The sequence below is a fragment of the Taurulus bubalis genome, assembly GCF_910589615.1.
Source record: "Taurulus bubalis genome assembly, chromosome: 17".
NCBI classification, from domain to species: domain Eukaryota; kingdom Metazoa; phylum Chordata; class Actinopteri; order Perciformes; family Cottidae; genus Taurulus; species Taurulus bubalis.
The window spans coordinates 10,975,452-10,989,190 of NC_136605.1; the positions used below are offsets into that span (position 1 = coordinate 10,975,452).

General features: G+C 41.4%; 1 protein-coding gene across 1 annotated transcript in view; it reads right to left on the reverse strand.

Moving 5' to 3' along the window:
* Positions 1-6,496: 6,496 nt before the first annotated feature.
* Positions 6,497-13,739, reverse strand: part of col5a3a (collagen, type V, alpha 3a) — a gene marked incomplete at its 5' end in the record, with an annotated part of 37,692 nt that continues 30,449 nt past the window's right edge. Inside the window, 15 exons of the mRNA XM_079233587.1 lie at positions 6,497-8,644; positions 8,853-9,086; positions 9,928-9,996; positions 10,308-10,420; positions 10,650-10,938; positions 11,039-11,092; positions 11,543-11,578; positions 12,125-12,178; positions 12,270-12,377; positions 12,466-12,519; positions 12,653-12,706; positions 12,857-12,964; positions 13,073-13,126; positions 13,250-13,303; positions 13,483-13,536. Of these exons, the coding sequence (XP_079089713.1) occupies positions 8,498-8,644; positions 8,853-9,086; positions 9,928-9,996; positions 10,308-10,420; positions 10,650-10,938; positions 11,039-11,092; positions 11,543-11,578; positions 12,125-12,178; positions 12,270-12,377; positions 12,466-12,519; positions 12,653-12,706; positions 12,857-12,964; positions 13,073-13,126; positions 13,250-13,303; positions 13,483-13,536 (1,482 nt within the window). The 3' untranslated portion in view covers positions 6,497-8,497. The remainder of the gene's footprint in view (positions 8,645-8,852; positions 9,087-9,927; positions 9,997-10,307; positions 10,421-10,649; positions 10,939-11,038; positions 11,093-11,542; positions 11,579-12,124; positions 12,179-12,269; positions 12,378-12,465; positions 12,520-12,652; positions 12,707-12,856; positions 12,965-13,072; positions 13,127-13,249; positions 13,304-13,482; positions 13,537-13,739) is intronic.

The window sequence follows — 13,739 nt, forward strand, 5'->3', positions numbered from 1 at the left end:
AATAGATCGAGAACTGGGGTTTAACTCAAACCCTCTGTTTGAACGGCACTGGATGGCGTGTTTCAAAGAAAATGAAACACCAGCAAGTAGACTTCTGTCAATGATAGTGTCTTTATGTTACGTTGGCCTGCTTGCTCTGCCTTTATACGCATCTATTATACCCCAAAGAAACAGGTCAGCACTTATCAGCGAGACTGGCTCTTCTATCGTTACATGGTCAAATACACTGTTCAAGAGCCTTCTGTATTTATTTGAGATTTAGAGAAGGCATTAGCAGATAGTTATCATCCTTCTTAAACATAAGGTGTTCTGTTGATTGCAAAGTGATAATCGAATGCAGCCTTGATTACAGAGTTCACAACGCTCTGATTACCTCTGCGCCAAGTAAATCCACCTTCAAGGCCACCAATACACGTTATGTGTCACCGTACTATGAGTGTGTCATGAGTGAGATAAAGATGTTGACCATATTTATAGTTTACAGTGGTGGAAGACGTATGAAGTATCTTTTACTATAAATATATTCTATACAACAGTGCAAGAATGCTCTGTGACAAGAACATATCCAGCATTCAAAATATTAAATAAGTAAAAGTACAAAAGTATTCGCATTAAAATGTACTTAAAGTGAAAAGTATTCATTTTGTATACTGGCCCATTTCAGAATCATAAGTTATATCACTTGATTATTATCATTGATGCATTCATGTGTGGTGCTCTTTTTGATTTACTTTATATACTGCTGGGTAGTTTATCTATAATTAAATAATATATATATATATATATATATATATATATATATATATATATATATATATATATATATATATATATATATATATATATTTAATATACACACTATATTTGTTATATTCAGACAGACATAGAAAAACAAGTGATTGCAGCAATAATTCCCGATTTGCAGATTCAGAATATTGCTTCATGTCTCAGGTTGGTTCTAAATTATTCAATAGCAGCAGAGTCAGGCCCAATTGTACTCATTACTGTGAAACATATGAAAGCATAATTCAAACGTTGCCAGTTGCACAGACGAGTGGGGACAAAGCGCTGAATTTTATCCGCTCTGCAGGTGTATTGATTACTAGCCTTTTCCATTTTGCTTGCATAGGTGCAGAGATTACGAGACAATGTTGATTTTGTACAGGTGACAGAAAACACATTGCTGTCTCTAATAACTGAGTTTCTGTTGCCTCACACAGGTATCTTATATCTCTCTTTAGGCTAAATATGTCACGCCACAAGCACTGCTTCCTCGACAGCTCACCCTTGCCTTTGCAGTATTTATGAAAAGTGTCCAGGTACCCATGAAATGCTGCCACATCTGATTCACTGTGATAGAATAAGAACCGTGTTAGTGTCGCTACAGGAACTGAAGAAGGAAAGGGAGGAAAAGGGGAGGGACAGTGAAGGAAAACGGGTTGGGGGATGACGGAGTGAGAGGAGGAGAGAAGATAAGGATTTCTTTGCATTCAGGACCACAGACGAGCAGCCAGACTCATCGAGGTGAATGGAAACGATTAGTTTCCCTGGCTTTTCAACTGAGGTCTGAGCCAATGTACTCCCACAGCATAATCACTCAGTCTCTGTCTCTCTTGCACTCTTTCCTCGGCTGCCTCGTCTGATTTATGGAAAAAAATCATCTCTATTGAGCAATGGGGTCATGCAGTTATCACTCACTCTCGCTTACTCTCACTCACTAACAAATCAAAGACACACACACACACCCAAAGCCGAACACAGATCCCCTGTGACTATACCCCCTGTTTTCCCGATCAGGGCTAAGTTTGTTCATTAACACATTGCCTTGGATTTATGAACAGCTGTGCGTGTTTAAATTGGCCTGAGTGATTCATACAACACATTGTCCTGTCAAGTGACTACGGCTCTCTTTCTCTCTCTTCCTGCTCTCTCATTCTCATCATGCATCAATTCATCTGTGTGTCCCTTTCCCATTGTGGTAAATAAGACACCACTGATTACTTTGACTGTCTTGGGGAGCTTGCACATAACTGTGTCCTCCTTTTACTTGGGACTTAGTTAAGGGACAATGGCACAGCAGTCTGGACGTGGCGATGGACCCGGAGATCTGCAGCAGATGGCAAATTAGAAGTAGGATGTGTGTGCGTGTGTGTGTGTCGTAGGTGGCGGGGGTGTTCTCAAGCTGTGTGTGTAAATCTGGGCTCTCTATCTGCCAGATAATCATCTGAAGACTCTCTCAGACGCACGGGGCCTTGGGTCTCCGGACCATCACGGCACTCTTTGTCCACTCTCCTTCAAGTCATTTTTTTTCTAACTGCTTTACTAATGTTAGCTTTGTCGATAAGCGCTTTTGATGGAAAAAAGGCATCTGTGGAAGTGATTCACCCCAACCTTCCTGTGATAAAGGAGCTGTGGATGGAACATGGCAGGAGAGGCGCTTGCATGCACACTAATAAGTGTCCCCCTGCTTCGCGGCTAGTGCTTATGATTTTACATACCCACGCAGAAACATCCGTATGGCTTACACGTCAAGGAGCATGTTCAGCACAAGCTGGAGATGATCCGAGTTATTCCCACTTGGAATGCCACTTGTGCAGTACAAGATGCTAAACCGAGAGCAGCATGCACACTTATACACACATCAGTGGCGTGGAAAATAATGTCTGCTGTTATCGACTGTGACACAGCATCCACATTTGTGTGGAAGTGCTGAGACCAAGGGAGTGTCCCTGTTCACCCGGATGTGTAGATATTGCCGTTGAGTCTCTCCCTCTCTCTGTTTAATGAACGTCTGTTTAATTTGTACATTTCTCACTGCGACTTTGTGACACGTTCAGCCTCGTTAGAATCAATGTCACAGGAGAGGAACTGAGGGCAGGCGGGAGAGAGAGCGCATAGAAGGGAGAGTAGACAGTCCAACAAACAACAAAGAAACGTCTCTAACATTTTCAACTCCAGAATAATGAGACAGTGATGTGAGACGAGCAAGAGAGAGAAAGAGATAGAGGGTGAGCACAGAGATACGGGAGATGGAATAAGAGAGACAATCTTGTTTCCAAAATGCAGCAACTACGGATCCTCCTGCCTGTGGGTTACACTAATGTACTCCTGGGCCTAAAAGTAGCTCATTAATGCCAACTAGACCTACAGATCTGCTCAAATCCTTGATGGAATTGCAGTGGGCAGTAATGCAGAGCTTAGCACAAGAGTAGACCTCACATGTTCACGTCTGTACAGTGAACATTACAAGGTGGACATTCTGTATCTCTGAAACAAATCATGTTTAAAGATCAGAGGGCATCAGGTTTGTTGTGTTACCCTCTAGATAGAGACGGAGAGATAAAAGGAAGATATTACAACGATCCTGTCTATATTGCTTTAAAATAATCTACAGGGGCGGTGTCTTTAGGAGATCACACTCCCAATCAATAATACAGTCCAGAAATTTACTTCTGTGGGCTTCACTTGCCTAAGTTTAAAGATTCAAAACCATCTATTGAAATGGAAGTTTCTTTTTAAGTATGGAAGGAATCATAAAATAATAGAAGAAAAAAGATCTGGTAAAACTTACTAATAAGGATCAGTCATACATTATGTATATGCCTTTAAATAACTAATCATCAAACATTTAAACATGTTAGGAAATTATGAATACTTGTTGTAAGTCGTATATACACCGTAATAACCATTAACAAATCATTAGTAAATTATGAATAAGTAATATAATATGAATCTGATATATAACGGTAACATCTGCACATGTTATGAGTAGGGAAGTTCCTCACGTGCTGGTGAAAAGAGACGGCTGGTCTACACTACAAATGATCCATATGCAGGGACTAAGTAAAATTATTTCAATAGGAGCTTATGCTATGTAATGGGAACAATCTGAATGGTATACCTTTAAACATGTAAAGATCCATGCATAAGTCTGCATTACTCTGTAACATCTATTGATGTGTAGTCTCACATTTGAGGTTTTTGCAGCTGCTTAGCTAAAGTGTAAACTATTCAGCATAAACAAAGTTTTTTCCAAGATTAAATTATTGTAGGACTAACATGATCAGTGTAAAAAAAGTGTAAAAAAAATGTATACCACATAGTATAGCAATGTTTTGCGTAGCCATATTGTCTCAATACACCTACAACAAGTATCGATCTTTTGTTATATAAACTGTTAATATTGCAATTACGAATGTCGCAATGAACCAATATGGTAACTGCAATTATATAAATTGTGCTTTCATAACCATAAGAACTGGAGAAGCATCTTTAGCAGAGATTGAGACAAAATATCAGATATGAAGATCGGCTGCCTCTGTCTCTCCCTTAGTACAGACATGGACTCCTCGGCCTCCTCACATGGACTCCTCACCCTCTCTCTTCTCTTACACAAAGCTTTTTTATTTTTATTTTATTTTTATTTACACCTTAATATGCACATACATACTTGCACTCTTGCTCTTCTACTGTTTAAGTTTAAGTTAATTTAATTCCTAAATTAATACTCTGTTATTCTTTCTTTCATACAGCTATTTTAGTGTTGTTGTTATTTTTATCTTTATTCTATTAGTGTTACTATTGCATATAGCTTTCATCCCTGTTGTTTTTATATCTTATCTTATTTTCTGTGTAAATGGCTGCTATGCGACACTAAATTTCCCCTTGGGGATTAATAAAGTATATATTCATTCATTCATTCATTCATTATTCATTCATTCATTTAACACGTTCTGCTTGTGTCATGACTGACGAATACATTTCTTACCATTTACCTGTCAAAATGTGTGTCTTTAACTGATGCGCTGTGTTATAGTTCTTTTAAATGATCAATTCCATGATGCTGTCTGTGATTCTGTTATAGTGGCCCTATAATGCTGCCATTAGTCTGTCCCGGCCCACGCCAGGACCCCTGGCTCTTGTCAAATTATACTTGCCACCACTCTTAATAACTTTCCTGGCGGAAGCTCTGCTTACTTGACAAGCTTTCTGTTTTCTACAGTCAACTCCACAACAACCGTAACATGAAACAGCTTATAGACCCCTGAAAGAAAGGAATAGTACACATTTTCTGCATTGTTTTATATACGTTTGTATTTGTGTGCATAACAAATAAATTGTCCTCACATGGGACTGAATTTGCCTGGGATTTCCACAGGCTCTCACACAGCTGAGCTACAGGATCAGCTGGATGAAGAACTCTTCTCAGTGCTTCACTAAATCTGGTTTACCACTACACATTAGAGAGACTGTAAGTCAATGGTTTGTTTGATATGTTTGACAACTCAATTCTGAGAGTTTATTCTTGTATATTAATTAGTCTATCGCAAAGATGTTCAGCTCTCAATAGAGGAATTAAACGTATAGCACCGTGAAGCTATCTGAAAAGGCTCCGCTCTCAGCAGAGGAAATGTTCGACTTTGGATACCCAATGTCAAAGGAATTGTTGGAACTGGAGAGTGGGTTGTGAGCAAGGGAAAAGGGCATAGTGCTGTGGAAATACCATATTGACAGTCACACTGCTCTTCTGCTAGATCATTATTCTGAGTTAGTGGCAACAGATGACCTTTCCTGGTCAAGAACTTAGTGTGGTTAAAATTCGATTGAGTGGAAGGCAGCATGAAAGGAGAAAAAAAAAAACATAGTAACCTTTTTATTCTGCCATTGACGCTAACCTTGAACAGTGGGCCCCAAAGGGGATGAGCGCCTTGTACTTTTATGTATGAGAGAATAGGCTCAGAGTTAGTGTGTGTGTGTGTGTGTGTGTGTGTGTGTGTGTGTGTGTGTGTGTGTGTGTGTGTGTGTGTGTGTGTGTGTGTGTGTGTGTGTGTGTGTGTGTGTGTGAGTGTTGAGCATGCGCAAAAGTCTGTGTGAATGGAGCAAAAAGCAATTATTGCATGTATGCTTGTAGTATTGCACCCGAGATAAGTAGGCCGTCAGAGAGAGAGAGAGAAAGAGAGAGAGAGAGAGAGAGAGAGAGAGAGAGAGAGAGAGAGAGAGAGAGAGAGAGAGAGAGAGAGAAAGTGAAAAAGTAAAAAAGGTACCAAGAAATTCAGACTGGTTGGAAATAAATTAGCCATTGGGACTACTTTACCGTTTCTTCTCTTTGTCCGTCTCACATGTATCCTGTACCTCCACCTGACTAAATCTCTTGGGTGCATTTCTTATCCTCAGCCATTTCATTATGGACCTGTTCTCTTGTTCTCGCCACACACCCTTCCCTCGCTTCAGTCTCCTCCCAGCTTTCCCTCTTGAGGATTAAAACGGAGCTAATTGAAATAAATGAACTGGGGAGAAAATCAGAGTTGATTACATCGGCTGATTGCGAGCTTGTTGAGGGAATGTTGCAGAACCAGTCAGTAATGAAGAGCCTTGTTTGTATATTACACTCTGACTGGACGTTGCAGGCAGCCCCATGCTCTCATGGATATTGTTCCAACCTGCCTGTAGGGTCTGAAGAGGACAAACATCACAGAGCAATTTCTTGTTTGTTTTTATTCGCACATTAATTTTTGACAAAATACATTTGTTTTTCATTCAGGCCTCAGAATAACTGTACAGTATATAAAATGAGTACACCAAACACTATACATAGGATGGGCAGTGCGAGATGGGACAGGAGGAGAGTTAATTACGAGAATGTTTAAACGCCATAAAACAAATAGAACAGCGGGAGTGAATTGCTAAATTACACACGTTGGGCACACAGTCTCCTGTTTGAGTAGGAGGAGGTAGACGGAGCATTACGATTTCATTTACTAAAGGGAAAATCATCCGTAAAATAGAATTCACATCCATATGTCCTGTCTGTAATATTTCACGGCTCCCATTTAATAATTTGAAGAAGTCTCTGTTTAAGCCGACACACAGAGACAGACTGTAGTAATAATGTCATCTAAACACAAATCCGCTGCACAGGCTGTGAATAATGAAATAGCTATAATCGCACCTGTGGTAATTCTACTGGGAGGTGAGGACAATTTCGGATTCACAGCTCAACTAATTTCAAAGGTAACCTGAAAGGATTTGTGATGGATATAATTCCCAAAATGTTACATGATGACACCATTACCTCCAGTCTTGATGCTGTAATTTTTAGTTTAGGTCGACAGTTGTCTGTATTCGTTTAAGATGGATTTTCCCTTTAAAGCGCTCAACCACGCTCTGAACTGTCCCTAACCTCTTTTCACTGGCCCTGTGAAATTGGCACCATCCGCCAGAAGATGTGCAAAAAATTCAGTAGACTAGTCCCCGGCCTCTGAGGGCGTTTCGTGCTGCTGAAAGAGCAATAACTCTCTCTCTCTCTCTAGTCCTATAATCCTGCCCACAGAGACACAAAAACACAGTGACACAAAAATAACAGTATCATCTTTAGCACCACTAAATAGCAAATCATATCAAATGAACAGCACCATATTCTGGCAAAATTTCAACATATGAACAAGAACCCAGGAAAATGAAAACCTTTGAGTAGGTGAGAAAAGTGAAAAAATGTCAGCAATGCTTTCAAAAGATGGGTCTCTTGGTTTAAAGAACTAATGCAGTTAAGACTATTTTAATCAGCATGCTCTTAATTCTTGCCCTGAAATATCCCCAATAGTTGCTGAGGAATGTCATAGCAAGTGTATACCACAATAAAAAGGGTGTTAGTCTGACATCAACATTACTGTAGTCCTTGAAAAGATGGAGGGCTCAAAAAGCATATTATCAAGCCCATAGAGGGAAGCAGTCCAATAAAGGAAACAACCTTATCCGTTCAAGTAAGTGTCGGGTTCAATAACTAGCTACGCCTATTGAATACTAATCAATGTAATTCACTGAGCAAACTGCAGTTGAAGGGTAAAAAGGACAATACATAATTCCTGCACACAGGAAATTAATTATGGTGCTTGTGTGGAATTAATATGCTGGGCTAGTTCACAACTGCTCTGCAATTGTCAGTGAAATCTGAGCATGCAAATGAGTATGATAACTTTTCAGATGTATTCAGCCGCAGTCTTTGTTAAACATTTGGTAGCAACTAGTTCATTCAAGGTCTGAAAAGTCCCACTTAACCGACCCATACCACAGAATGACAGACGGCTCCTCTCCGGGAACATACAGATCTGTCCTTTTTATGTCAAGTGGTGCCAAGTGGTCATCGTCAAGTGGTGCTGTCCTCATAATTCTAGAGGCTCATTTACTCAAACAGTGAGAGAGAAAAGAAGACAAAAACACTGAAAATTAAATATATTTAACTGGAATATTTCCCTTTGGTAAATGTGCTTTGTTCCCACTGGTGCACGTCCTCGTTCTCGCCATTCTTCTTATTGTTGTAAAGCCATAGAACCAATCGCATTGGCTGTTGAATAGTCTTACACTGTATACCACCAACCCACCACGTACAGGAACATGATATAATAAATATTGCTCGGGGGCAGCGGTAAAAGTCCAGTTTCTTTAAGTGAAAACTTTGTGCAGGTCTCTCTTTTTTGTTATTGTTGTTGTTGGCAAGATGTTAACCGTTGAAGCATACTCGTCCAACTTGGAATCCGAACTTCTGGTTGCTGCTGCCAAAGTCTGCTGGAGCCATATCTATAATAGGAAGCAGCTCTGCCGAGGGAGAGTCAATCTCTAGTTCAGTCCTTTCCTGACCTTTGCGGAACTGAAAGAGAAAAATTAAAGCCATTATTAGAATTTTCTTGGCTTAATAGGACTAACTAGCTCCCCCCCACTCTCTGGCCTAAATCCCTGTATACGTCAGTGGTTTGATGGCTACCACAGCAGCACAATTGATAAACACATTAGTTCCATCCAGGCTAATTCTTATTTGTTCAGCTAGTCCCTTCCCCTGGCATGTGCACTGCACTGACCTGGCATCCATCATGCACTGCATTGATGAAGGGGCTTTTGGCTTGTGTCAGCTCCTCGTCATTGCTGCCCCGAAAGCGGAGGGCACGCTCATAGGAACGAGAGGTGCCGTCAAACCAGCCTGCCGAGTTCTGGCAGGTGTAGGTGAAGCTCTGCCTGGCCGTGGCACTCAGTAGTTTCAGGAAGGTCAGCTGAACTACATGCACAGGGTTCTCATCCCTGTCACTGTAGGAGAACTGGATGACACAGATACAGATACATTAGTGTTGGACAAAGGTGGATATATTATGTACTATAAACCCAGAAATTAAAACAGCATTGCATTTAAATTACATAAAATCCCAGAATGATTAAAATGTTTTCTCTAAAAGAGACAAATCCACAGATAAACCTGTCTGAGCCAATAATCTTAGACAAATATGAGTTATAATTTGAATTATACCCCTGACATTGCAAACCTACCACCCTGTGCTGATGAAGGTGTTTACGTCATCAAGGGTAAAAAAAAGTTACAGCAGCTTCTCTTCTTCTTAAATCCGAACATAAAGGGAAAGTTAGAAGTCGGGAAATTAAGGAAAGAAAAAAAAACTTCAGCAGATCCAAGTACTCGGGGAAAGTCAGTGAATTGCAATTGTGCTGGCAGTTCTATGATTATCTGAAAGTGTTATGAGACTTCTGATCAGGTGCACATGAAAGGCCAGTGCTCTGAGCGTGCTGCCCTGCATGCTAGTCAATGAGAGAGTTGACAATGTCGCTTTGTGAGTCATCCAGAAAGCTGAATTCAACTGCTGGAAATATCAAATCAGCTGTCTCATTGCACATCATGGTCTAATAAATTGATACCAAATTATACAAAGTGCAAATATACAAATAATGAACTAAAAGCACATGGATGGACACACGGATGCAAGCTGACAGATTCATGTGAACTCACTCAACAAATGCTTGCACCTCAATCATATGCATTAATATCATTCAAGCATTCTCAATTAGGATGAGTAATTTAGCTGAAAGAGACTGCCTGGCATTTGGAGCCAGCTGAGATTAATGGGAGGAGGTTAGACATTGTTGTTGTACCTGCTTGCCTTTCCTGTATTGGCTGTACCAGCTTCCTGGCTTCTCTTTGTTCCAAGCTGCTAATTTCACCTAGAAGCGCACGCACACACACACACACACACACACACACACACACACACACACACACACACACACACACACACACACACACACACACACACACAGAGAGAGAAAGAGAGAGAGAGAGAGAGAGAAGGATATAGGGAGAAAGAGAGAGGCAGAGAGAGACAGAAAGAAAGAGAGAGAGAAAGAGAGAGAGAGAGAGAGAGGTGATGTTGAGTCAATTTTAGGCTCAAGGGATATAGGGAGTGATTTTTGTTCTGATGTTATTTGACGAGGTCGGCTTTGTAAAGGCTGACGGCAAGAGATTGGAGACTTACATTCTCAATCCTCTTGTCAGGGTAGAGACATGTCTCTCCATCAGCTGTGAAGTTACAGTAGACCTTGATGGAGTCTCGGTGACAGCCCTGGTTAGGATCAATCCAGTAGTCTCCTACAAAATGGACAAAGAAAGGACATCGATCAAGCACCTGATGTTGATATAAAGAACAAATCGAGGGTTGCGCGATGATTACATACAGTTGGTGATATGATAAAGAGCATTTTGACTTAAAAAGGAGGTTTGCTAGAGATTGTGTGCATTTTTTTACTGGAAATTGTCTTGGATAAAACATTTAAGGTGTTGAAATGGACATCAATCAGGAAGCATTGTCTTTGCTCACCGTCTTTGTAGTCCGGTTGGACCATCATGAGCTCTTTGCAAGTCCGGGCAGGGCTCTCAAAAGATCCCAAGGGCCTCCTCATCATCTCTACTTCTGTTTTCATGGACGATAGGGTGGCAAAGACTTCTTCCATTCCCTCGGGGTCCACCAGAGGCTGATCTCCCTGGAGGTACTCCAGATCCACCTCCTCCCTGGATGGAGCGGCTCCTCCTGCCCCATCGGAGTGCCTATGTCTCTTCCGCCTGGCCTCTCTGATAGGCAGAGGCTCAATCATTGTCGCAGGGGGTCCCTGGATGTAGCAGAGAGAGGTGAGCAAGAGGTGACAGGGCAAGAAAGAGGGTAAAGCTGGCACTGAGAGGGCCATTATGTGGAACACTTGCGGTACTGACTGGGGGACCTGGGAGTCCAGCAGGGCCTCGATCTCCTCTGGGACCAACAAAACCCTGGAGAATAAGAGAGGACAAAACTTTGTGTCAAGCATGTCTCACCTGGAGCCTTTCTCGCACCACTTGGCTAAATCCCAGCTTTATCCAGGCAGATATGGCTGCTTTATAGGATTATCCAGCTGTGTGCCTCAGCACTTTGTGGTCAAAGCCTTGGCTCTCAAGACACACTATAGTGGTTTTCATAGCATCACACACAACAGAATCAAATCCTATTAAAAGGGCGCGATGAAGAAAATTCACAAGGCAAGCATGGCTGTACAGCGTGCTTTTAGTTCCAAAGACATGCAGTAAACACAGTAGAGCATTATGGTTGTGGAGCATGGTACATTTAAGCCAACAACACACTTTTTCTCTCTTCCTTGCCATATGTTCCCAGCAGCTGCTAACCAAGCTGAGGGGTGAGTACAGCGGTGGCAATGTATAAACAAGACAGATGACTGAACTCACTATTTCTCCCTTCGATCCCTTCTCGCCAGCTGAACCCTAAGAGTGGAGAGGAGGGGTAAGTAAGCAGTAAAAACATAAATAAAAGTACATACACTTAAAACTATTTAATTACTTAAGTATTAATTAAGTAAGCACTGCAAAGTACTGTCAGCTACTCACTGGAAAACCAGGCACCTGCCTAGCAACAGGGCAGGTGAGGGTCAAAATGATTACTCAATTATAATAACAAGACTGTATGTTCTCTGGACAAAAGGGTTCTTATTTAGCGTTTTGCAGATGGAATCAGCTGCTAAATCTACGACCTTTACATCATATTGTGAATGTGTATTGCCTCTATGTTCTTCTCGTAACATGTGTGTTCTGTTTGTTTTATACCTGCAAGATCTTTGCAAAATACTTGTGTATTAACAAGATCCAGCAGACCACAGGTATGAACTTCATGTGGTTCACCTCAACAATTAGTACTTCAAAATACGGTTGGGTTATATTATAAACAATTTTGATCGGCAGCTTTTACATAAATTGTTTCTGAAATCATACACTGATCTTATAAAAGTATATATTAAGAGCTATGTGACTTACTGACAGTCCAGGTGGTCCCAAAGGGCCAGTGGGACCAGGTGTGCCGTGTGTACCCTATATATAAAGACAAGCAAGCCATGTTAGTGAACTGAACATCCTGTTGTGTAGAAGTATAACAGATGCCTCGTTTTGCAACCTACTGCACCTCATCTCCTTTAGGCCCATGTGTACCCTGAATCCCAGGAAGTCCTCTGTCTCCCTTCTCGCCATATTCTCCTGGGGGGCCGATTAGACCGATCAACCCACCATGACCCTGCAGACCGAGACATAGTTCATCAGCATTGTTTCCCAGGATTTAAACTGGTGCAGAGTCCTCTCTCTGTCAAGAGCTAAACACCCACTTTGTCTCCCTTGTATCCAGGGTCTCCTTTTAATCCTGGAAGTCCTGGTGGCCCCTGTTAATAATGGAAGATGCATTAGTAGGCCAATGCACATGGAATATGATATTGGGTCGGGTTGGGTTTGAATCCTGATTTATTCATAAGAATTTTGCTCTCCATTATTAACTGGCAACTATAAGGGTCTTACTATTGGTCCTGGTGGTCCAGTTTGTCCTAGTGGCCCATTTAACCCTTGCTCACCCTTGAGAAGAAACACAATAATTAGAGATTAGTATATGTATGTAAGTATGCTGAAGCAATGATTAAACGCAACTAGTAATGGGACTTCATGTTCTGATGATTGTCATTGATCAGGCTAATGTAAACAAGGCATTTTACATTGTGTACTGACCGCTGGACCTGGGATGCCTCGAAGACCTTCCGGGCCAGACCTCCCTGGATGTCCTTGGGGTCCCACTGGGCCTGTCTTCCCCACTGGACCCTCGGTCCCTATTGTCCCCTACAGATCAGAGCGACAGACACAGACAGCCAGGCGTTATGACCAGAAGGGCTTTGCTAGAAGTCACCAAACACAACCACGAAGCTCAGTGCCAGCTGTAATCCTTACCTTGCCTCCCTTCATGCCTTGCTTCCCTTCTTTTCCTGCAGCACCTATATGACCCTGGGGTTGAGAAAGACAATGTTGATTGCCATGACGACAAAAGCTACTCACCGCAAACAAACACATATATAGTAGCTACACATACATTTAGGCGCACAAACATATACAATATGCTGAGCTCACCCTCCGTCCAGGAGGTCCTGAAGGACCTGGTTCTCCAGAGGCTCCTGCAGGTCCCTTTTGTGAAAATAAAAAAGGACGTAAGTTAAAACAGAAACATAAAACTGAGAAGAACGTCTAGCCATAAAGATGAAGAAGCAAAACCTCAATACGTCACAGAGAATACAGACTTCAGCTAAGCTAAGCTACTAGTGCTGTCAACATATTCAAGAAGTAGGAAAAAAATCAATGCTTACTGCTTTGCCAGATTCTCCATTGTCTCCTTTCGGCCCCGGCCCACCATCTACTCCCTGGATACAAAAATGTTATAGAAGGAATAATCAAACAATGAGTTCATGGAAGATCCTAGAAAAATATGAAAGCATTAAATTATACTCTTTAAATATAACTTGCATAGATGCAATATGTCACTCAAGTATTATATAATCATTCCTGTGTAATAGGATCCATCAGCTAATATTACCTTATAAGGCAAAAAGGAGGAGGGAGCTCT